This window comes from Mesocricetus auratus, unplaced genomic scaffold (assembly GCF_017639785.1).
Source record: "Mesocricetus auratus isolate SY011 unplaced genomic scaffold, BCM_Maur_2.0 Super-Scaffold_6731, whole genome shotgun sequence".
Classification (NCBI taxonomy): domain Eukaryota; kingdom Metazoa; phylum Chordata; class Mammalia; order Rodentia; family Cricetidae; genus Mesocricetus; species Mesocricetus auratus.
The window spans coordinates 1,951,899-1,974,622 of NW_024429185.1; the positions used below are offsets into that span (position 1 = coordinate 1,951,899).

Here is a 22,724-nt window from a genome sequence, read left to right on the forward strand (position 1 = left end):
CCCGCCCACATGAGGAGGGTCCGTCAAACACGCAGCTAGGGGCGGGGCCTCACAGAGAAAGCTGCGCCCTTAGGAGAGGCTGGGCCAATCGCGCGGCTGAGGAATGGCCTGAGGAGAAAGCCGCGCCTCCCGGAAGAGGCCCCGCCAATAGCGCGGTGAGGAGGCGGAGCCTGAGGAGCCGAACTAGGCCAAAGGCTTCCCGAGGGCCGTGGCCTGGGAGAAAGCCGCGCCCCCTGGATTACGCCAATAGCATTGAGGGGCGTGGTCTGGAAGCCCGCCCCTTCGGCCGGCAGCTTTGAGGAAGCGTGGCCTTGGAGAAAGCCTCGCCTACCGGAACATTCCGCCAATAGCACGGAGGGGCGTGGCGCCTCGGGGCGGAGCCTCGGTGGGCGGTGTTGCAGCGAGGGCGGCTGCCGCGGGGGAGGGAAACTGAGGCCGGGAGACGGGCACTGGGCACGGTTGCTCTTGCGTATTTCGGGCGGGACTAGGGTTCACGGCGCATGCGCGGGCCGGCGGGGCTGCGGGTTGCAGCGCTCTGCGGAGCCCGCCCGGGACGCCGGGGACGTCCCCTGCCCACCGAGGCCGTCGCCGCGGGCTCGGGCGGTGCGCGCTGGCGGCGTGGGAGGCCTGCGTACCCTGCTCCGATCCCTGGGGACCGTGCGACCTTCTCGGTGCCTCAGTTTCCCCCCAGAGTGGCTGGCAGCGGTGCTCCCGGGGGCCCCTGCCCGGCGGTTGCGGGACGCGCGCCCCCCGGTGGCCGACTCACGCACTGCGGGGGCTTTCTCCCGCGGTCCCCCGCGTGGGGCACTCAGGATCCTGCCCGGCAGCCGGGCGCCGCACACACCGCCATCTCCAGCGCTGGGGGCGCGAGCAGCCCGTGGGAAGGGGCCGGGAGGGTAGAGCGGGGACGGGGTGCACCCCGCAGGGCGACGGCTCCGCACAGATGAGCCTGCAGAGGTCCGGAGAGGACCAGGCCTCCGCCCGAGGTCGCACAGGCGCCAGTGCCGAGGAAGCCGCCTCCGCTGCTGTGCCACCCATTTCACGGCCGGGCACACGGAGGCCTGGTTCAGCTGTGGGAGGGAGGGAGGGGCTGGAGCTCAGGCGACCTGCCCTGCACGCACAGCTGGCGCTGGGGACTCTCTAGCCCTACTCCAGGCTGGCTCGTGGGAGACATCCCGACCCTACCCACAAACGCCACCAGGCCTTCCCCGACTCCAGGGAAAGACCCGGAGTAGCACACTGCAAGGTAAACTGAGGCAGGGTTGGGTGCACAGAGATGAGGTCTTCCTTGAGAACTGGGACCCGCACACACCCAGGGGCTTCCTAGCCCACCAGGGGTTTTACAGCCCTGCATGGGGGCCAGAGCCCCACACTTTAGTTGGGGGTGTCCCGCCGTGTGACCTGCTGTCACAGGCCCGGGATGGGACACAATCCAAGCATGGACCTCACCCAGGAACGGTGGGCGTCCCTGTGGGAACCCCATCTCGGGAGCCCCTATGGATTTGTTTGTTTTTCCAGACAGGGTTTCCCTGTATTGTTTTGGAGGCTGTCCTGGAACTCTGTAGACCAGGCTGGCCTCGAACTCACAGAGATCCGCCTGCCTCTGCCTCCTGAGTGCTGGGATTAAAGGTGTGTGCCACCAACGCCCGCTTTGTTTTTTGTGACAGTCTATTGCAGCCCAGGATAGGCTCAAACTACCATGAACTGCCTGCCTGCCCCAGGCTCCCCTGCTGCGATGACAGATTACAACGGGGTTCCCATGTGCTGAGACAGGGTCCAGTCATGTAACTCCTGGCAATCCTCCTGCCTCGGCTTCCTGAGAGTCTACTGCTTACCCAGAAGCAACCCCTGCTGTCCTCACAGGTAGGTCTCGGCTGCGCTGAAGTCGCTGGCCACAGCGGTCATGCGTGCCCACCCGGCCGCGCGCCGCCAGCACGAGCGCGCGCTCTTGCACCCGCAGAGGCGCTGTCCCAGCAGCCTCTGTCTCCGCACAGCACGGGGCCCCGCATCACCGCGGCACACCCACCTCAGATCCTACCCTGAACCTTTGTACTTGCTGAGTCTGAGGGACTCTGTTGTCCTCCATCCCCAAGTGTCATCACCAAGGGGTCCCGGGTCCCCTCCAGACTTGTTTCTGCCACGACCCAGACTCACTGTGTAGCCAGGACTCAGCAACCCACCAAATGTTGGGATCAAAGCCCATCTCCCGTCTTGTTTATTTCCTGGGTTCTGGTGGCCGGGAGCTAACACGCTCGCAGAGGACAGGTCACATTCCCCAGGCCCTCTGGACCATCTCCGGAGGAGGCATTTATTGAGCAGCTACCCTGTGGCCTTGTGGAGGGTTGGGTTGGCCTGCTCTCCCTGATACAGACGCCCACCATGCCCCCCTGCGGCAGAGGAGCAGAGCCCAGTTTCCCCCCAACACTCCCTCCCCATTAACTTCTTGCTGTGGAGTCCGAGGCAGGCCTCTAGGCAGCCAACCACAGGTCCACCATCTCCTCATCAGACTGCACAGCTGTCCTGACCGGCCACCTCCCCGTCAGGGACCCCAGTGTTCCCCAAGCGGCCACACTCTGGGACCCAAGGCCTGGGAGGACCTGGCCACTCTGCTTGCCTGGTCTCCTACCACCTGCACGTCTGACCCCTCCCACACGCCCGCCCTCTGACCTCAGGACCGGCACGAGGGGTCTGTCCACCCTCGCCGCGTGGCAAGGCTCACCTGTGAGCCTGTATGTTACCCCAGCCAGATCGATCTGAAGAAAAGTCACTGTATACAACAGGCACTCAATGCATGTGCAGTGACCCCGCCATTCAGGAACCGTCAGGCTGGGGCATCCACCTCCTCTGGGGAGAAGCTCGGGGCCCCACCATGTAAACAGAAAGCGGTTGGTGTCTCCTGATTTACTAAGAAACGACAAGGGGCCCCTGCTGCCCTCTCTGCCCTCCTGGGGCTTAGGATAGCCAGGGGCCCAGCAAGCTCCCAGTCCAGTTCAGAGGGATGAATGCCAGGTGTCCCGGCTCAGCTCCTCCCACGCCTGAAAATCCAGCGGTCCAGAATGATGAGGAGCTAGCTGTGGCCACATGATGGCCAAGATTTAGCAGTCTGGTGACCAGCAGGCAGTCACCCGAAATCCGACCCCATGGCGGGCAGCCAGTGGCCCGGTGGGGTCTGGGTGGCTAGGGCCGCGTGGCCAGGCCCTGGCCATGGAGGTGGCAGAGGGCATATGGCTTGGGCGATGAGGCCTGGCAGGGCCTGCAGGGAGGCGCCCAGGGCGTCCAGGCGACCCTCCAGGGCCGTCAGGCGTGCTTCCAACTCCTCCTGCTGGGCCTGCAGCTCGGACACCACTTCGTACGCGATGCTTTGCGCCTGCAGAGATGGAGAGACTGACCGAGTGACAAAGGCAGGACCAAGGGAGGGCTAAGGACTCCAGTGGCCACCATGAAGATCAAAAGAGCACGGCACAGGAACAGTTTCTGTGAAAGGAGCAAGCCAGGCATGTGACTATGGCCTTGGTCAGCAGGGGGCGCCGGAGGTGCGCAGGAACCGCTGCAGGCGCCGCACTTACCGCCAGGGGGCGTGCGAACACCACCAGCTCAGCGGCAGGGCACTGAAGACTGACCCAGCCACCCACCGGCCTCTGGGCTGCCTCACTGTTTGCCCAGGCTGTACCTCACCTGTCCCCACTCCTAAAGAAACCAGGATGTAACATTTAAAGAAACCCATAACTGCAACTTTCAGATGGCTCAGAGCCCTCTCTGTTATTTTATTTTTATTTATTGAAACAGGGCATCACCATAGCTGTCCCGGATTCAATATATAGACCAGACTGGCCTCAAACTCCCAAACTCTGCCTCTCAGAAGCTGTGATTAAAGGTATGTACCACCAGACCCAACTTGACTTTTTATTTAGTTTTGGTTTTTCGAGACAGGATTTCTTTGGCTATCCTGAGACTCACACTGTAGACCAGGCTGGCCTCGAACTCATAGAGATCCGCCTGCCTCTGCCTCCTGAGTGCTGGGACTGAAGGTGTGCACCACCACACACAGCTTGACGTTTTATTTTTATTTATCTGTTCATATGTATATTGTGAGACACAGTCTGAAGGCCATCCTTGAGTTCAAAGCAATCATCCTACTGCACCTACTTAGTATTGGGATAAACAGTGTCTAACAAATCACTATGACCTTTCACTAACACCCCTGAACTCTAGAAACTGAGGCAGGAGGATCAGTAGTTCTAAGTTGTCCTTGGCTACAAAGTGAATTCCAGGACAGACTGGGTTACATAACACCCTGTCTCAAAAAACAACAAAAAGAATTTAATAACTTCAGAAAATCTTACTGGAAAGAACATGGCTGTGAGGTGGAACTCCTGACCAGCATTCCTCCAGCTAAGGGGCTGAGGGCGTGGCTCAGGGGTGGAGCCCTATCTAGAATATCCCAGGAGGGGCTGGGTGTAGGAAAAAGGACCAGCCAAAGAAACACACCTGAGCAGAGCCAAAGAAACACACTTTGGCCCTGCAACCAGAACCAAAGAAATGCACCCTGATCCTGAAACCAGTGCCAAAGGAACACACTTTGTCCCTGGAATCAGAGTCAGTGAAAGAAATGCACCCTGGCCCTAAAATTGGAGCCAAAAGGCTAAAAAGGACCAGAGAAAGAAACACACTTTGGCTATGAAATAAGAGTCAAATTAGACCTTAACCTGTGCAGAAAACCAACCAACCCCTGAGCAGATTTGGTCATCCTAAACTCAGGGACTGAAATCTGACGAATCCCCACCCTGGAAATCTCCCAGGAAAATCTTTACCCCTAAGACGCCCTACATAACCCTGTACCGTCTTGCGTTGGTGGTGTAGTGAGAGCACAGCTGCCTTCCATAAACCCTGTGTCTGCACAGCTTCTGGCTGCCCCGCTGCCCGGCTGTCCTCTTCCACCCTGGCAGGGGGCAGCCGCTCTCCTGGATTCTTCCCTCCCAATAAATCTCTTGAATGAGGTTTGGGTGAGACTTTCCTTAGTGGGAATAGAGCAGAGGAGAGAAGTAACAGCTTTTTGCCAGAGCAGAGCAGAGCAGAGCTGAGCTGAGCTGAGCTGAGCTGAGCTGAGCTGAGCTGAGCTGAGTGAGCTGAGCTGAGCTGAGTGAGCTGAGCTGAGCTGAGCTGAGCTGAGCTGAGTGAGCTAGCAGAGCAGGGCTGTGACACTTTCGCCAGGGAGAGCTTCCCCCAGCGAAGCAGAGTTGTTACACTACATACACTCCAGGACTGGAGCCGAACTGTAACAACTTTGTTGGGAAAACCCTGTCATGATGGAGCAGAGCTGTTACACTGGGGAAGCCTTTCCCTGGAGCAAGGCTGTAAGATGTTACACTTTCTGTGACCTGAGGTAGTCCTTGGCTCTGGAGTACCAGAATCCATTCCCATCCTATCTGAGCCACCGCAATGCTTACACTGGGTCGTGGCTCAGGAGCGCAGCCCTTGACTAGAATCCCCCAGTGAGGGGCTGTGGCTGTGGTGGGGTGGGGGGGTGAGGGGTGGAGCCCTTGACTAGAATCCCCCAGTGAGGGGCTGTGGCTGTGGCGGGGGTAGGGGGTGAGGGGTGGAGCCCTTGACTAGAATCCCCCAGTGAGGGGCTGTGGCTGTGGCGGGGGTGGGGGGTGGAGCCCTGACTAAAATCCTAGGCTGTCTATATATTCAACACTGGATCTCTATGTAGCCTAGGCTATTTCTGACCTCCCAGCCTCAAGGGATCCTCCTGCCTCAGCCTCTGGAGTCCCTGGCTTGTAGTCCTATGAGTGGAATATTAATTGTGAATTTAAACTCTAGAGGCAAGTTGCACAGAAACACTTGATGCTACACTGTGGGTTCCCACTCTCCTCTGAGGAGACTCTCCCCTCCCCTCCCCTCCCCTCCCTTCCCACCCTGCCCAATGCTCACCTTGGCAAGGTCGGCCAGCGTGTTGGCCTGATCGTTCACTTTCCCGTGTTCAATCTTCACACTCCGCAGCCTGGGGAAACAGGAGTGTGTGTGGTCAGGCTACGAGGGATGCGTCTGCAGGTCTGACTAGACCAGACCTGGACACTCCTCACCCTCGGGACGGACACAGTCTCTGCCCACTAGGCTGCCCTCCCCATGGGCAGCATGAGTTCCCAGTCTTCCAATCAGCTCAATACTTACTTCTGAGCCCTGGCGGGAGCCGGCAAATCAAAAAAAGAAACAGAGAGAAAGAAAAGACACAAAGCAATTTTAATCCCGTATAGCAACACGCCAAGTGTCCAGTCACCAGCACCGTCCCCAGGCCCTGCCTGTCATGCAGCCTGAGGGGCAGGTACAAGGTGCCTTGCCTCCAAGGGCAACTTGTTCAGAAAACATCCTGACAAGGAAACTGAGGCTGGCAGAGACAGCAGCACAGGGGTCAGCACACAGACAGGACTTGACCCCTTGGCGGTCAGTCAGGCATGTGCCCTTGACCCATGGAAGGCTGCTCTCCCAGAAGGGGCTTCCAGAGGGATCCCACTCTCCAAATCCCCACGGAGGGGGTGACCCTGGCTCCCACTGAGCATCATAGCACCACAGGCAAAAAGAAAAATAAGGAAAGAGAGGCGGGGTGGCAGACAGACACACAGAACCCATCCAGGACAGGGGGCCGTGAGGGTGGAGGGCGGGGATGCAGCCTCTGTGGCCAATGAGAACCAGAAAGATTCAGACCCACAAATCACACGTGCCCGCTGTGTGTTTTTCCAGGACTGCTCATTTCTTTGGTTTGTTTATTGGATTCCCCTGGAGCTCACACTAGTTCCATTGTGGGGCTCTCCTACTCAGCCCCCCTGCTCACGCTGGCTCCCGAATCTCCCTGCCTCAGCCTGGGATTTGTACCCTCCTCGGCATGGCTGCCCCTGCGATCCGGTCCATACTCCTCCCGCCTCTGAGCCCTAAGCCATTCTTTTGTTTTGTTTTGTTTTGGTTTTTTTGAGACAGGGTTTCTCTGTGGCCCTGGCTGTCCTGGAACTCACTTTGTAGACCAGGCTGGCCTCAAACTCACAGAGATCCACCTGCCTCTGCCTCCCGAGTGCTGGGATTAAAGACGTGCACCACCACCACCTAATCCAATCTTGTTTGGCTTCAATAACTGTTATAGCAGGTATTCAGGAAAACTCCACAGAGGCACAGGACTACTATGTCAGAGTCTCCGGTGCCCCAGGGCGCAGGTGACTCACAGAGAGACTCATCCTCCTGGACACACTACTCTCAGCACCCCCCCTTTCCTCTTCTGGAATCAATCATTCTAGCGCATCCCTTGGGGCATCTCTAGGGCACAGCCATGAGCGGCTGCCCGAGAGACAGGTGCACAGGGAAGGAGCCGTGAAGGAGCCACACTTACTGATGGATGGCTTGGAGGAACTTACGCTGGTGTTTCCGAACCCGGCCTTGGTCTGGCTTCTTCACTAGCCTGCTGTGTTTGTAGATGAGCCATGTCTCCCTGAGAACATTCGCAGCGGCATTTCTGACCTGGGAACAGAAGAGAACAGTTCCTCAGGGTTGTTATCAGATGACCCAAAACTTCTGCAAACTTCTAGAAACCTCTAGAAATTCAAGAACCACCTGTCAGGGTTCCCTACACTGTGAGCCAGAGGCATGTTCTCATGTCCGTATCTAATGTAACAGGGGTGCCAGACTGTCAAATACTCAAAATGGGATTGTAGCAACTCCACACATGCTAGCTTCTTTTACAGCAGTGGGTCTCAGTGTGTGGACTGCAACCCTTCGGGAGACACAAGTATTTACTTTCCTGTATTTATTTTATAATTCAGTAGCAAAATTATAGTTATGAAACAGCAACAAAAATAATTGCATGGTTGGGGGGGTCACCACAATTGATGAGGAACTCCCTTAAAGGGTTGCAGCAATAGGAAGATTGAAAACTACTGTTTTATAGGGTCTCATGTAGCCCAGGCTGGCCTGAAGCTCACTGTGAGGCTGAGGATAGCCTTGACTGCCTGCCTCTGCCTCTTGAGTGCTGGGATGACAGGCCTGGGCCACCATGCCTGGTTCATGTGGTGCTGGGTGGGGACCAGTGCTCTGTGCATGGTAGACAAGCTCTCTGGCAGCTGGGTTCCAGCGCCTCGTTCATTGTTAGACGCAAGCGGAGCACAGACAGGGCCCTGTGGCAATGCTGGAAGCTGGTACTCGTGGCCCTGTCTCCCTGAGCTGCAGACACTGGGATGTGGGAGCCTAGTCATTGTATCTACGGTAAACAAGAGAATGCAACAATGTTTCTCAGGGTATGGTAACAGTCAAGAGTATTGTGTTAGATCTTGAAGAGACCCTGTAGAGAGCAGTGGTTGTTTTCTATGCTTTATGGAGCTGCTTTTCTGAAGGGCTTTTCCATCGTTATATGACTTTGGTCACAAGATTCCCCAGGCACAGCCGGGCGTTGGTGGCGCACGCCTTTAATCCCAGCACTCGGGAGGCAGAGGCAGGCGGATCTCTGTGAGTTCGAGACCAGCCTGGACTACCGAGTGAGTTCCAGGACAGCCTCCAAAGCCACAGAGAAACCCTGTCTTGAAAAACCAAAAAAAAAAAAAAAAAAAAAGATTCCCCAGGCACAGTTGGGGGTCTTGCAAACAGCACAGAGTGAGGATGGAAGGCTGTGATCGCTTCCTTCAGAGAACACACAGCTAAGTCAAAGGGACTTAGGTATGAGGAACCTGTAGCCAACACAGGCTTTGTGTGAGTCAACAAGTCTCTTCTGAACAGAGGCAGTTCCTCCTGCTGCCAGGGTCTGAGGGACATTCTGTAGTGACAGTGACTCTCTTTGGACATGGGGGTGAGCTAGCACAGCTTTGGAATAGCTGCTGTGGTGACCACAGAGATGGGAGCGCGTCCACCCGGAGGCCTGCAGGGAGGGGCTCACCCGCTTGGTGAGCTGCGTGTCCATCATGAAGTTGTGCACGTGTTTCTCGGCCTTGCTGAGCTCCAACTTCCGGGCCACCACAGCCACCACCAGCGCGGTGCAGCCTGCTCCCTGTGTGGGATGAGGCATGTGAGTCCCCACGCCAGGCACACCTCCTCCAGGAAGCCCTCCCTGAGTCCTGCCCCTTCAGGAAAGAGAAGGGGCCCCGCCACAGAGAACACGGCCCTGCCGATACCCAAGGGCGCCATTGGCCCAGGAAGGAGGCAGGTGCTGAGCCCAGGCCGGGTGCAGAGATCGCCCAGGCGAGTCTGTCTCCTTCCTGGTCACGGTGAAGGACCTAGAAGCCTCTGTTGGGGAGAAGTCATACTGACGGGGTCACAGCTATTTTTGGAAAATTCTGTGTAGAATACTACAGAGCCAGGACAAAGGCAGGGAGAAGACACAGAGAAGCACATGGGAGAACACGGGAGCACACACAGGAGAACACGGGAGCACACACGGGAGCACACATGGGAGCACACACGGGAGAACACGGGAGAACACACGGGAGCACACACGGGAGCACACACGGGAGAACACACGGGAGCACACACGGGAGAACACACGGGAGCACACACGGGAGCACACACGGGAGAACACACGGGAGCACACACGGGAGCACACACGGGAGCATACACGGGAGCACACACGGGAGCACACACGGGAGCACACACAGGAGAACACAGGAGCACACACAGGAGAACACAGGAGCACACACGGGAGCACACACGGGAGCACACACGGGAGAACACACGGGAGCACACACGGGAGCACACACGGGAGCACACACGGGAGAACACACGGGAGCACACACGGGAGCACACACGGGAGCACACACGGGAGCACACACGGGAGCACACACGGGAGCACACACGGGAGCACACACGGGAGCACACGGGAGCACACACGGGAGCACACACGGGAGCACACACGGGAGAACACACGGGAGAACACACGGGAGAACACACGGGAGAACACACGGGAGCACACACGGGAGCACACACGGGAGCACACACGGGAGAACACACGGGAGAACACACGGGAGAACACACGGGAGAACACACGGGAGCACACACGGGAGCACACACGGGAGCACACGGGAGCACACACGGGAGCACACACGGGAGCACACGGGAGCACACACGGGAGCACACACGGGAGCACACACGGGAGCACACACGGGAGCACACACGGGAGCACACACGGGAGCACACACGGGAGCACACACGGGAGAACACACGGGAGAACACACGGGAGCACACACGGGAGAACACACGGGAGCACACACGGGAGCACACACGGGAGAACACACGGGAGCACACACGGGAGCACACATGGGAGCATACATGGGAGAACACACGGGAGCACACACGGGAGCACACAGGAGAACACACGGGAGCACACAGGAGAACACACAGGAGCACACACAGGAGCACACACGTGCACACGGGAGCACATGGGAGCACACACGAGCACACGGGAGCTCACACATGCACAGGGGAGCTCACACAGGAGAACACAGGAGCACGCAGGAGCACACGGGAGCACACACAGGAGCACACATGGGAGCACACACAGGAGAACACAGGAGCACACGGAAGCACACGGGAGCTCACACGTGCACAGGGGAGCTCACACAGGAGCACGCAGGAGCACACGGGAGCACACACGGGAGCTCACACGGGAGCTCACACGGGAGCACGCAGGAGCACACGGGAGCACACACGGGAGCACACGGGAGCACACACGAGCACACTGCCGTGGGTTGTGATCACTAGAGGCCAGGCAGGGCGGCATCACATTCAGGGAGAAAACGGCGGGTGCCGGATGAGAACACGGAAGTGGGACTGTCTGTGCCCAGAACGGAAAATGGTGGCAGCAGAGAGGAGCAGCAAGCCAGGCGCGCACGGCCCGGGTGACTTACCATGATGCCGGTGAGCAGACACACGCCCTTGCCACAGTAGGTGTGCGGCACCATGTCTCCGTAGCCGATGGACAGGAAGGTGATGGAGATGAGCCACATGGCTCCCAGGAAGTTGCTGGTCACTTCCTGCTTGTCATGGTACCTGGGGTTGGGGACAGACTGTCATCCACACCGCCCTTACCACCTTCATCCACCACATCCCAAACAAGGGGCAGAGCTTGGGGCTCATCTTTCCCTGGATGCTCAGGGAATGGGGTGGGGCTGGTGACAGAGACTCTGGTGCAGGCTGGGATAGGAGCACCACACCCCCTGCATGGACCTTCCAGACTCCCCCTGCCACGGCTGCCCTCCCTAACCCATGACAGCACCAAGTGACCCAAATGCACACAGCCACATAGGGAAGACAAGCATATAGGTTAGACACCAGGAAGCACTTCCCACAGCCTGTGAGGCCCGAGGAAAGAGGGCTCGGGAGACTGCAGACCCCACGCGGTTTTCACTTAAGGAGAGGGGACACGGGGTCCTGAGACACTGGAGAGCGGAGCTCCGCTGGAAAAGCTGCCTGAGGTCTCACCTAGGAGAGCTACAGAGATTGGTCACCCCACATGGGGCTGGCATGGCGGGATGCTGGCTCTGGGGTGCTGGCAAGGATTTAACCGCAATCCCGAGTTTTCCAGTGACCATTCTGATTTTTGTTTTTGCTTTTCAAGACAGGCTTTCTCCATGTAGCTTTGAAGCCTGAGCTGGGTGTGGCGGCGCACGCCTTTAATCCCAGCACTCAGGAGGCAGAGGCAGGAGGATCTCTGTGAGTTTGAGGCCAGCCTGGTCTCCAAAGCCTCCAAAGCCACAGAGAAACCCTGTCTCAAAAAACAAAATAAACCAAAAAACTTGAGCCTGTACCTGGTGGCCCCAGCCCCGAGTCCTATCCCAGACCCCCAGAAGGGCAGGGGCCAGGGGTGGGGGCCAGCTCTGCTGAGCTGACTTCAGAGGGCAGCGTGGGATGCCGGGAGAAGGTCAGGGCCGGAGCGATGGCTGGGTCTCCAGGAAAACCATGGAGGCTGAGGACACGGCCCTCAGTCAGACACGCTGAGGTCCACCCTGCAGGGTCACAGGACGGAGGTGGGGCCTTGGGGTCAGGGCTGGGGGATGCGAAGGCTATCTCAGTGTGGTGGGAGCCGGCGCCTGGATTCAGTCACCTCTCACACACGCGCACTGTCCAGGCAGCGACGATCCAGGAGGAGATGCTGAAGACCAACAGCACGGTGCCCGGGCAGATGGTCATGAGGGTCTTGGTGACAAAACGCGTGTTGAAGGTGACGCGGTTGAGGGCCCCGATGCTGCGGCTGGACGCGTCCGTGAAGATGCGACTGTGCAGGAGCATGACCCGCGCCAGCAGGTAGAGGCGCAGGAACATGGGGACCGACAGAAGCACGTCCAGGTCCGCCTCGGCCGCCGACGGCACCAGGGAGAAGGCCAGCCGCGCCGTCCACGTGAAGCGGTAGTGGCCGGGCACCGGGTGGATGGCGCACACGGCCAGCTCCAGAGAGATCAGGGACACTCGCTCCCACGTCATCGCGATCCGCCAGTCATCAGCACCATTGTCCACCAGGAACAGCTGCGGGAGGCGGTCGCTGGGGCGGTCTCCCGAGCACGGGGCCACCCCTCGACTGGCCGAGGCCTCACCCAGCTCAGGATTTTGGACAGAGATTTTTTTGTTTGTGTATTTTTTTGAGAGAGGGACTCATGTAGCCCAGGCTGGCCCTGAAGTCCTGATCTCATACATCAGCTGCAAAATGCTGGGGTGACAGCTGGAGAACACCCCACCTGGCCAGTTTGTTTTGCCTTTTGGAGACAGGGTCTTATCTTGGGCTAGCCTTGAACCATCAGCAATTCTCCTGCCTCAGTCTCCAAAGTTCTAGGATGATGGGGTATGTGTCAAACTTAGTTGGTTTCTCAGGTCTAGTCCTAACTCAAAGCTAACCAAAGGTGCTCGCTGGCAAGCCTGAGGAGGTCAAGTCCTGAAACCCGAAGAAATGACTGACACATGTGCATACCCACAAAATGAAAAAAAAAAAAAAAGGCGTGGAGGAGAGGGCTGCTCCCTACCCTGGGTCTGAGCACTGGAACCATAGAGTACCTTTATGATTTTAATTCCACCGTGCCCTGACCTTGTCTGCAGAGGCAGTGCCGAGGGCAATGCACAGGCAGCCTCCCTGCAGTCCTGAGGAAACAGCCCCACACTCTGCAGGCTGCTGCTGACCCTGTCTGTGGGTGACAGGCTGACAGGGTGCGAGCCTGGTGACACTTCCTTCCTCCATTGCCCATGTGACGACCACTGACCTCACCACTGTTAGCTCTCACCCTGACTCCCTGTTCTGGAACCTTCTCAGCAATGCAGAGCTACACCTGTGGCTTTGGGGCCTCCCTCAGCCTCGGTCTCCCCACCTTGGGTCAGAACGCTGCAGGTGGAAGGCTTCGCGGGCGTCACTCAGCAAAAGGGGGTGACTGGAGGGGAAACAGGTCTCAGCTGGGCATGCGTTGTCACCCCGGAGATGGGGTGCTATCCCACAGGGCCCCTGTCCTGACCCCGGCACGCCTCCCAGTACCAACCTGGATCTCGTGGGCATGGTAGAGGATGACAAGGCCAAGCAAGACGAGAGTGGACAGGCTGATGAGGCATTTCAGCGCAAATGAGAACAGAGACCCCTGCACAGAGAGGACACCCACAGTGCACAGCGCTGCCACCCAGGCCTCGGCCAAGCTGTGGCAACCGCAGGGGACACTGCAGACGGTACGGCTTCGCAAGCCCGCCCCGTTAGGCTGGGACAACTGCCCCCCCCCAGTGGTCCCCAACCAAAGTCTTCTTGGGCTACCTTGTAAGAGACCTGGCAGTGGCCAGGATGTCCCAGTGTCACACATCCGTGCCTATTCACACAGCAGCGTCCCACAAGCTCACCCCCCCCTCCAGGCCCCTCCTGGCTCAGGTGCCCATCTGGGGCCCCAACCCCAGGCTGAGCAGATGGGAGGGGCAGTGCCTACCTTGGTGTACACACCCCAGGACAGCTCTGTTTCTGTCACCATGACGACAATCCCAAACATGCCAAAGATAAGAGCATAATCACTGAGGCGTTTGCGCTTCTCGAAGAGGGCCCTGCGGTGGCCCAGGCGATGGCTGACCGTAGGGGGCTTCCTAGAACCCAGTCGGGAAGCATCTTCCTCCTCTTCTTCCTCCTCCTGCTCCTGGGGATGGCCCCTGGGGCCACCAGGTGACAATGGAGCAGGCCGGCCCTTGGCCACCATCTGCAGGCCTCGACCTTGGGCAGGATGCAGGGGGCAGCCTGCCTCAGGGTCCAGAGGCTCCCAGCCCAGGGATTCAGGTCCACTGCCCAGAGGTCGCCCCACACTGCCATTGTGGCTGCGGCTACTCATGGCCACCGGCCTCCCTGGGCTGGGCTTGCGGCAGGCCTGCGGGGGCCCGGCATGGCTCAGCAGGGGCCACCAGAACAGACCTGTGGAGACAGAAAACAGTGAACATCACCATGGCCATTCCAGAGCAAGCCAAGGCCTCAGAGGACGCAGAATGCACTGACCATCTGGAAAGCGCTGTCAGACACCAGCATGCCCTGTGCCCACCCGGCCCACCTACCCTCCAGCCGCTGATCTGGCAGCTGGAAGCAGTGGCCTGTGAGTCCGGAAGGCCTCTGCACACCACTCCCCACACTGCAGGCGTGAAGAGGCAGTTTGGGGCTCTGACTGGGCACCCGACACTCATGCCAAGTGCAGCCCAGGAGCTGCCACGCTCGCTCCTGAGACAGCTCCCTCCTAGGCACAGGGGGCGGTCCACAGCGGGCAGAAGGTGGCCCACCAGTCCTGAGCCTCCAGGTAGAAGGACATCTGTTGACCCAGCACAGCGGGAACTCCTGCTCCCCATTTATAAAGCTAAGGGAGGTCGGCCGGGCCGTGCTAACAGCCGGGCTAACCGGCATGGCTACAATGGGCACCACCAGGTGGTGGCCCGGGTAAGACCCACAGCTGTGAGAGGAAACCAGCTCGGTCCATCTCTTCCTGCCCCTCCCCCACTGCGATTTCATTCACTCACTCACTTACTTTAGAGATAGGCTCTCACTCTATAGCCCAGCATGGCCTTGAGCTTGTACCACACACCAAGAGCTGGGATGACAGGTGTGGGCACCGTGCCAGGTTTGGCGATACATACCCACCACCTAAGCTCTGAACTTCAAGGCCAGCTGGGGCTACATGAGACCTTCTCAAAATAAAACACAGTAAAATCGGATCGATAGGTGTCCTTGCTTTAGGACTCAAGGAGGGACCCACCTCCCGCACCCCTACACACGAACCGCGGAGAGAATGACCCATGATGGAAACTCCAGGACCCCAGCGCTCCCCGCAGGCTCACCGGCTCCCCTTGCCCTCTGCCCACCAGGGAGCTTACCGGGCCAGGCACTGTCACCGAGAACCCCGCTCAGGTCGCCATCTGCGCCACGTCCACCCTTGGGCACCGACTTTGTGGACTCATCATCTCCCACTCTTCCCTCACCGGGGACACGCGCACCCGCTTCCCTGCGTCCCTTACCCTGACCCCGCGGCTACACCATCCCAGCCGCGTCCCCAGCCGCGTGGTCCAGGCACTCGCGGTTGCCGGGCTCCTGCTCCCCACGCCGGTGCCCGCGGGCGACCGCGGAGACCGGGACCCGCGTGCCAGCGCGTCCGCGCCTCGGCCGCCCGGGGTGGGGGGCAGCGCCCGCCCCCGAGGAGCGGCGCCTTGGATTGGCTGAGCACGTCAGGCCCCGCCCCCGTGACCCCGCAGGCCCCACCCACACTTAAAGCTCCCTCCTGGGTGCTCGGCGAGGATGGGAACCCAGGCGATGGACAGCTGTGCCCGGGTTGCCCGCTGTTGCAGGGAATCCTGCACACTGGAGACCTCGTCTCTGGGGACAGACAATCCCGCTCACTTCGGGGATCCCCCAGTCCTGAACCCCAACAGCCTTGCATGCAGGAGGAGCTCCGGGGATCTGGAGTCATCAGGTCTGGGGGACCCCTACACCTACTGTCTCCCCATTGCCAAGCCAGCCCTGATGGGCTCCCTCATGCAAGTTTTGTTTTAAATTGGGGTCTCATGTAGCCCAGGCTGTCCTAGAACTTACCAGACAGCCCAGGTCAGTCAACTGGCTTTGTAGCCAAGGATGACCTAGAACTCCTGATCCTTCTCTCTCCACCCCCTGGATGCCATCACGGACAGACTTGGGCCACCCTACCCAGCTGGTGCAGTTTTTATGGTCTGTTTTTCCTCAGCCTTCCCCCTAGGGTGCTGAAGTGACAGGTGTCTCCTAAGACACCTTAGGGATGAAGGGATGACTCCATTCCTTTCCCCCTGCCCCCAAACCACGCCATTGCTGACAGGCTGGGCGACTCTGGAGCCTTGGTCTCGGTATAACCCTTCCCTCCGGTCCGGCAGTGCAGCTCAGAGCCTGCAGGTTCGTGGCCAGGACCTGGTGACAGCGCTGAGTGCCAACAGAGCTGTCACCCACATCTCATCAGCCACGTCCTATGGGGACCAGATGACACAGTGGCGTCCAGGTGTAGAGGTGGCTGCCACACCTGTTCTATCCACACAGGTAGAGCCAGATAGGACTATCCCAGATGACAGACGTAAGTGGGTTCCAAGAGACACCACAGAGCGACAGGCCTTCGCAACCTGGTGGGCCCCAGGAGCACCATGCTGTCTCTAGCCTCTGAACCTCCTGCCCCCCGGGCTCCTCACCCTCGGGACCACAGACTTGTCACTGTCACCTTTTTTTTTCCCCTTGAGAAAGGGAACCGTGTATCTGAGGCCAGGCTAAGACTCACTGTGTAGCTGAGAAGGACCGATCCTGAGCTTCTGGTCCTGCTGTCTTTACCTCCTGTCCTGGGATGACAGGCATGTGCCGTCACACCCCACTTACGCAGCAGCGTCAATGATGGGACCAGGGGAGCCGTCTCCCAGCTGAGCCCAGCAGCATAGACGCCAGGGGAGCCGTCTACACCAGGGCTTCACAGACACCAGGGAGGTCTCCCAGCTGAGCCCAGTAAGCTCTACTCATCCAACCAGGCAAGCTGCAGCTTCAGCCTCTTTAACGAACACTGACTGACCAGGCTACCTACTGCTCCCAGGGACGGGTACATGTCCCTGTTTGTCACGGCCCACGTAGCCCTGCTCCGGGTCCTATCGCACCATGCATCTCATGGTGCCCTGGCCAACCGTGGCTGCTGGCGCTAACTGCCATTCACACTCAGATCCAAAGGAACCCAGAGCCTGAGCAGCCACTTCTGCCAGAGCGCACCCACCGCCTTTCCTCTCGGGGCCACCTGCAGGCAGCCTCAAGAGAGGGTCCTAGCAACCGTTTGGGCCGGCCCTGAGGCCTGCAGGAGCCTCAGCCCTGGGGACCCATCAGGTGGTGGTGGCAATGTCCCCTTGGGCTCCAAGGGGACAAGGTGGGCAGGAAGGGAGGGGAGGAGCCACAGGGACACATGACAGGCACTTAGACACCACTGAGACCCCTGGCACAGGAAACAGCCTCTGGAGACCGCTGCACAGGAGGCCCCTCCCTGGGGCCTGAGGGCGGGCCTGGAGCACCGAGACAGGGCTCAGAGGCCACGAGCTCCCCTGCTCCCTCCACTCCCCGCCAGACACACCACTATCCAAAGGGCCAGAATCTTCCCTACACTCACAGAAGCCATCCTGGACTACAGCCCTGTCCAAAGGAAAACAGCAGTGGCGAGAGAGCTGGCCGTAGCCACACTGAGGCAGAGCATGCAAAGGCCCTGGGGCCAGAGCGTCACTACGGGGATGCTTCCTGGGGAGCTGACTGGGCTGTCTGGGCTCAGAGGTCTTGGATTTGCCCATCAGTGTGCCTTGGCCCCCTACATATAGAGCTTTACTCTCAGGGACGAAGGAGGCAACAAACCAGACCTCAAGAGAGAGAGGACAGCCGGGCGGTGGCGCAGCCTTTAACCCCAGCACTCGGGAGGCAGAGGCAGGCGGATCTCTGTGAGTTCAAGGCCAGCCTGGTCTACAGAGCGAGTTCCAGGACAGCCTCCAAAGCCACAGAGAAGCCCTGTCTCGAAAAACCAAAAAAAAAAAAAAGAGAGAGAGAGAGAGAGAGAGAGAGAGAGAGAGAGAGAGAGAGAGAGAGAGAGAGAGAGAGAGAGAGAGAGAGAGAGAACGGGCCCTGGGAAGGGACAGGAGGCCAGTGACCGGGAGCAGTGCTCCCCAGGGGGCAGCCCCCAGTCATAAGCGAGGCGTAGCCGTGATGTACCTGAGGCGGCTGTAGAAGCAGCCAGCAGGGACTCCCTCTGTCCCCACATGATGCTGAGACCACCGACGGCTTCCCACAGCTCTGTGAACCTCAGCTTCCCTGGGAAAGCCCAGCCAGTTTCACCAGCGACCGTGTGCAAACCTGCATTTCTGCCCCCGAACTTCACCATGAGACCTCACTCAGAGGCAGAACTTGATTTTCTTTTGCTTTAAGACAAGGTCTCAGTTTGTGCTGTGTCACAGTGCCCAGCGTAGGACCACATGTATAGTGACAGCTACACAGTGTTTGTTGACTGACTAATACTGATCCCACAGACAGCTCAGGGCAGACCTTAGATGTCAGTCAGGAGTGGAGACTCCACCCACCAGGCTGTGTGACCCTGAGCAGGTCACCAGCCTCTCTGAACTGTCTGTCCACTCCTGCTGAGAGGCCAGAAGCAGACGCCGGCTCCTGCCACCGCTGTCGTCACTGCTTTAACTGTTTCTCAGGCCTCGTCCCTTTTACAGCTGTCTTATAGGGTTATCGGTGTTTTTCTTCCTTCGTTTTGTTGTTATTTGGGGGGGGACAGGATCTCACTATGTAACCCAGACTGTCCTGAGACTCTCTCTGTAGACCAGGCTGACCTCGAACTCACAGACATCCTCCTGCCTCTGCCTCCCGAGTGCTGGGATCAAAGGCGTGGCCACCACTGCCCAGCCCTTGTTTCATGTTTCAGGACAAGGTCTTGTGAAGCCCAGGCTGGCCTCAAATTCACAATGTAGCCCTGGATAACCTTGAACTTCAGCCCTTCCTGGTTCCTTCTCCTACAGGACTAGTTTTTGTTTTTTTGTTTTGTTTTCAGTACTGGGAATGGAAGGCAGGGTTTCCTGTGGATCAGGTAAACACTCTACCAAATGAGCAGCAATTCAGCCATTTTAAAATATCTAATCGAGGATGGGGTGGTGGTGGTGCACACCTTTAGTCCCAGCACACGGGGAGGCAGACGCGGGCGGACCTCTGTGAGTTCAAGGCCACCCTGGTCTACAGAGCGAGTTCCAGGACAGTCAGAGCTGTTACACAGAGAAGCCCTTTCTCAACCCCCTCCAAATTAACTGAGAGAGCTGATGCCCAGAGGGCATCTCACAAGTAGGCGCAACTCTAACTCCAGGGGATCCACTGCTCTTTCGTGGCCCCCTAGGGCAGCACCGCACACATGATGCACAGACACCCATGCACTCAAACACATAAAAGGAAACAAACTCTTAAAATTGTGTTGTTGTTTGGTTTTTTTGAGACAGGGTTTCTTTGTGTAGCCCTAGCTGTCCTGGAACTTGCTCTTATAGACCATACTGGCCTCGAACTCACAAGATTCACCTGCCTCTGCCTCCCAAGTGCTGGGACTAAAGGCTTGCGTCACACCCTACTCTTCCCATGCGTGCTGTGGCTAGGATCTACTCCGCTCTCTTCACCTGAGTGACTTCCTCCTGTCTTTGCTTTTCTGTTGCAGTTTTTGAGACAAACTATCAGTCTGTAGCCCAGGCTGGCCTCCCACGTGCTGACCCCTACTCTCAGGCCCGGCAGTCATCAACTCTCATACCCCAAGGAGTAACCAGGCTGGCAAATCACCCTGGGGCTCAGGGGACTCTCGAAGCCACCAACCTGAGGCCTGTGTTCTTCAGTACCTCGAAGATGTCCCTCAGGAGCGGGCAGCTCTGCCTGTGGCTCCTTTCCTTCTGCACCTGTAAGGACCAGACATGGGGACCAGATGGGACGGGACCGCAGCGTCCTTTTTTGTTTTATTATGTTTTCGTTGTTCGAGACAGGGTTTCTCTGTGTAGCCCTGGCTGATATAGAACTCGCTCTGTAGACCAGGCTGACCTCGAACTGCCTTGCCTCCCGAGTGCTGGGATTAAAGGTGTGCGCCACCACTGCCCAGCTAAAGCCCTACTGTCCCCTGAGTTCTTTAAAATAAGTGGCTTTAGCCAAGTGTGGAGACCACAATGTGAGGCAGGAAGATGTCAGGTTTCAGAGCAGCCTGGGTGTCCCAGTAAAATATTGTATTTAAAAAGTCAAAGAAACAAAAACATCAAGTCAGTGTAACAAAAAAGCCCCAAGCGGGACAAGGTGGCCCACCCTTTTAATTCCAGCACTGAGATAGGCACAGAAAGGTCAATCCAGCTACGCCGTGAGACTTTCTCCCAAAATACATGAAATGCTTCATTTGTCAAAGAGGCCGAGGGTGTCCCCAGGGCTACCTGAGACCCAAGCTGCAGGCCTCTGTCTTCCCCAGCCTGGGCTCTGCATACTGCCTGTTCTCCCTTCCCGCGCACCTCCTGCGTCCTCCTTAGCTGCTTGGAACTGCAAAGTGACACTTCCCCCTTCCTAGGACAAAGGCAAGGGGCAGCCGAGGTCAGCGCCCCACCCCTCAGAGACACCTGCCTTGGGGCTTTTCCCTGCCAAGGTTTCTGACAGCCTGCAAGCGCCTTCGAGGTCAAGTCTGGGGACTCTGACTTAATGCCCCTGATTCTTAGGAACCAGGATGCGAGGCTTCATGTCCCACGGTTAGGGGTGAGAGTAGGACACACAGGCTCAGGACTGCTCCGACCCGCTGCCTTGCTGGGTGACCTTGGGTAAGTACTAGCCTTCTCTGGACCTCCCAGCTACCCACTGCAGGGGGCTGACAGCCAGACAGTCAGAGGAAGTCCTGTGTGTCTGTCATCCCGAGGCTCCCACCCGCCACACACAGGGCCAGTGCCGGAGGAAGAGGCCACGGAGCGTCTCCAGGACGGCCTCGCTGGGTGACTGGCAGTCCCCAGCCTCACCCAGAGCTCAGCCCCGTCACCCCACTCCCGCTTCTGTCTGTAACTCACCAGCAGTCTCGGCCTCAGCTGCTGGAGCCCCTGCGTCCCAGCCGGGGAGCAAAAGCAAGTCAACAGCCGGCCAGACAAGGGCGTGAGAACTGAGACGCTGCGCGCGGCCGGAGCGCGGACCCCCGCCCCCTCCGGCCCGCTGGGGACGGCCGGGTGTCCCCCTCCGGGCGCCCAGCGCGCTCCCGCCACCCAGGACACTCCAAGGGCTGGGGCGACCTTAAAGCACGCAGTTTGCAGACGAGGGACGACAGGACAGGAGAGCCCCGGCCCTCACCTCAGTCGGGCGCTGCAGCCGTCGCCTCCCGCAGGGACGGCTCGTCAGGGAGTAGCGGAGCCCGAGAGCAGCGGGGACGGCGCCCGGGGGCAGGCGCGGGTCACCTGGAGACCCCCGCAGCTGGTGGCCCAGGCTGGAAGCTCGGGTCAGGAGCGGTGTGGGGTCTGAGTGGCCAGAGAGGCCGCGGGGGAAACTTCTGGGTCCCCGCGTCCGCCTGGGAGGCGCCGCCCACACAGCCGGGGTCCCCCCCCCTGCGCCCCTAACGGCGGAGGTCGGGGTGGCGGGGCCGTGAAGGTCAAACTACGCGGAGAGAACAAAGCGTCTCCTGGGGTCCGGAGTGCGCCAGGCGCCAGCACGCGGAGCCCGGCTGGGGAGAGGCCGGGGACCTCTGCGGCGATCCCGACCAGACCCCAGCCTCAGTTTCCCCGGCCCAGCTCCGGGGTGGCGCGGAGCTGAGATGCGGACCGCGGTCTGTGCCTTGCTTTGTCCTCTGAGTCGTTCCTCCTCCCCATACACCCTCGTAGCCCCTCCCTCCAGGCCCCACCCCTGAGCACCCACCCACCTTCTGCCACGGTCTGAGGCAGGGGGATTTCCTCCCGGGAGCCCTGAGATCTCTAAGGGCTTCCCTCATTTTTCGTTGCTGTTGTTTTGGCTTTTGTATTTTTTCCTTTCCTTTTCTCCCAAGTGTTGTAAAAATAGCCGTTCCCCTGTCGCGGGTGCCCGGCCCGCAGCTGCTCGTGAGCTGCGCGGCTCCGGGCGGCGGGGATTCCTCGGGCGGGCGGGAAGCGACGGGGACGGAGGACTCCCGCCGCTGAGTGGAGCCTTGCTACGATTCCCGCCTGGGGCTCGCCTCGTCGGTCACCTTCCTGTCCCGCACACCTCCCTCCCCCAGCCGGCGAGAGGCGACCCCAGTTCTCCCGGTGCCATTGTCTTCCCCCGGCCCCAGGGCGGCCCTGACCCCCCCAGCGCCCCTCGGGACTCAGCTCCGCCCTGCGCCCCCACCCGCCTCGCACGGCCTCAAGGTGACCGCCCCACGGGCGCCCGTGCCGGCCGGCTCGCTGGGGCTCTCCCGGCACACCCATCCTCCCTCCTTCGTGCCTTCTGCAGGCGTCCCCAGACTTGAGTGACCCGGTGGGGCTGCCCCGCCGCGGGAACAATGACGGCTGAGGGGGGCTGGGAGGAAGAAGATGGCAAAGGCGCAGGAGAGCGACAGGGGACTGTGCGTGCCGCCCTCCGCGCGCAGATGCGCCTGCCTGGGGCGTGGGGGGGGCGCGGCCCGGGCGGGGCCGGGGAGGGGGCGCGGGCTAACGGGGAGGGGAGATCCTGAGGCGCGCAGCACGGGGGAGACGCGCGTGGGGCGAGGCTGGGGACTCTTTCCAGCCTCCATGACGCGACAGGCGGGCGCCACCCT

At 59.4% G+C, this 22,724-nt stretch overlaps 1 protein-coding gene and 1 long non-coding RNA gene across 7 annotated transcripts; one reads left to right on the top strand and one right to left on the bottom strand.

Moving 5' to 3' along the window:
• Nucleotides 1–492: 492 nt before the first annotated feature.
• Nucleotides 493–3,738, top strand: LOC106022526. 2 transcript variants are annotated; one of them, XR_001197483.3, is made up of 3 exons: nucleotides 501–1,246; nucleotides 1,668–1,863; nucleotides 3,335–3,738. It is a non-coding gene; the product is annotated as an uncharacterized LOC106022526 (long non-coding RNA). The 2 variants fall into 2 exon arrangements; XR_005875979.1 differs by having other exon boundaries at nucleotides 493–1,863.
• On the bottom strand, nucleotides 2,887–21,779 carry Kcnn1 (potassium calcium-activated channel subfamily N member 1). Of its 5 annotated transcripts, XM_013125295.3 has the most exons (11): nucleotides 21,314–21,779; nucleotides 19,829–19,908; nucleotides 13,914–14,383; nucleotides 13,485–13,580; nucleotides 12,071–12,489; nucleotides 10,875–11,016; nucleotides 8,912–9,022; nucleotides 7,379–7,506; nucleotides 6,175–6,183; nucleotides 5,935–6,004; nucleotides 2,887–3,367 (listed from the first exon to the last, which is right to left on the bottom strand). In XM_013125295.3, the coding sequence occupies exons 3-11, from the start codon at nucleotides 14,301–14,303 to the stop codon at nucleotides 3,122–3,124; spliced, it is 1,611 nt and encodes a 536-aa protein (XP_012980749.1). In that variant the 5' UTR covers nucleotides 14,304–14,383; nucleotides 19,829–19,908; nucleotides 21,314–21,779; the 3' UTR covers nucleotides 2,887–3,121. The 5 variants fall into 5 exon arrangements, with proteins under 5 accessions (XP_012980749.1, XP_012980748.1, XP_005086171.1 ...); XM_013125294.3 differs by lacking the exons at nucleotides 19,829–19,908; nucleotides 21,314–21,779 and adding an exon at nucleotides 15,469–15,621; XM_005086114.3 differs by lacking the exons at nucleotides 19,829–19,908; nucleotides 21,314–21,779 and adding an exon at nucleotides 15,328–15,456.
• Nucleotides 21,780–22,724: the final 945 nt, after the last annotated feature.

Coding starts and splice junctions, on each gene's coding strand:
- Kcnn1 (XM_013125295.3), bottom strand. CDS start 14,303: ATGAGTAGCCGCAGCCACAATGGCAGTGTGGGGCGACCTCTGGGCAGT. Junction 11,017..12,070: donor ACAGTGCGCGTGTGTGAGAG/GTGACTGAATCC, acceptor CCCCAACCCCAG/GTACCATGACAAGCAGGAAG. Junction 7,507..8,911: donor ACACGCAGCTCACCAAGCGG/GTGAGCCCCTCC, acceptor TTCTGTTCCCAG/GTCAGAAATGCCGCTGCGAA.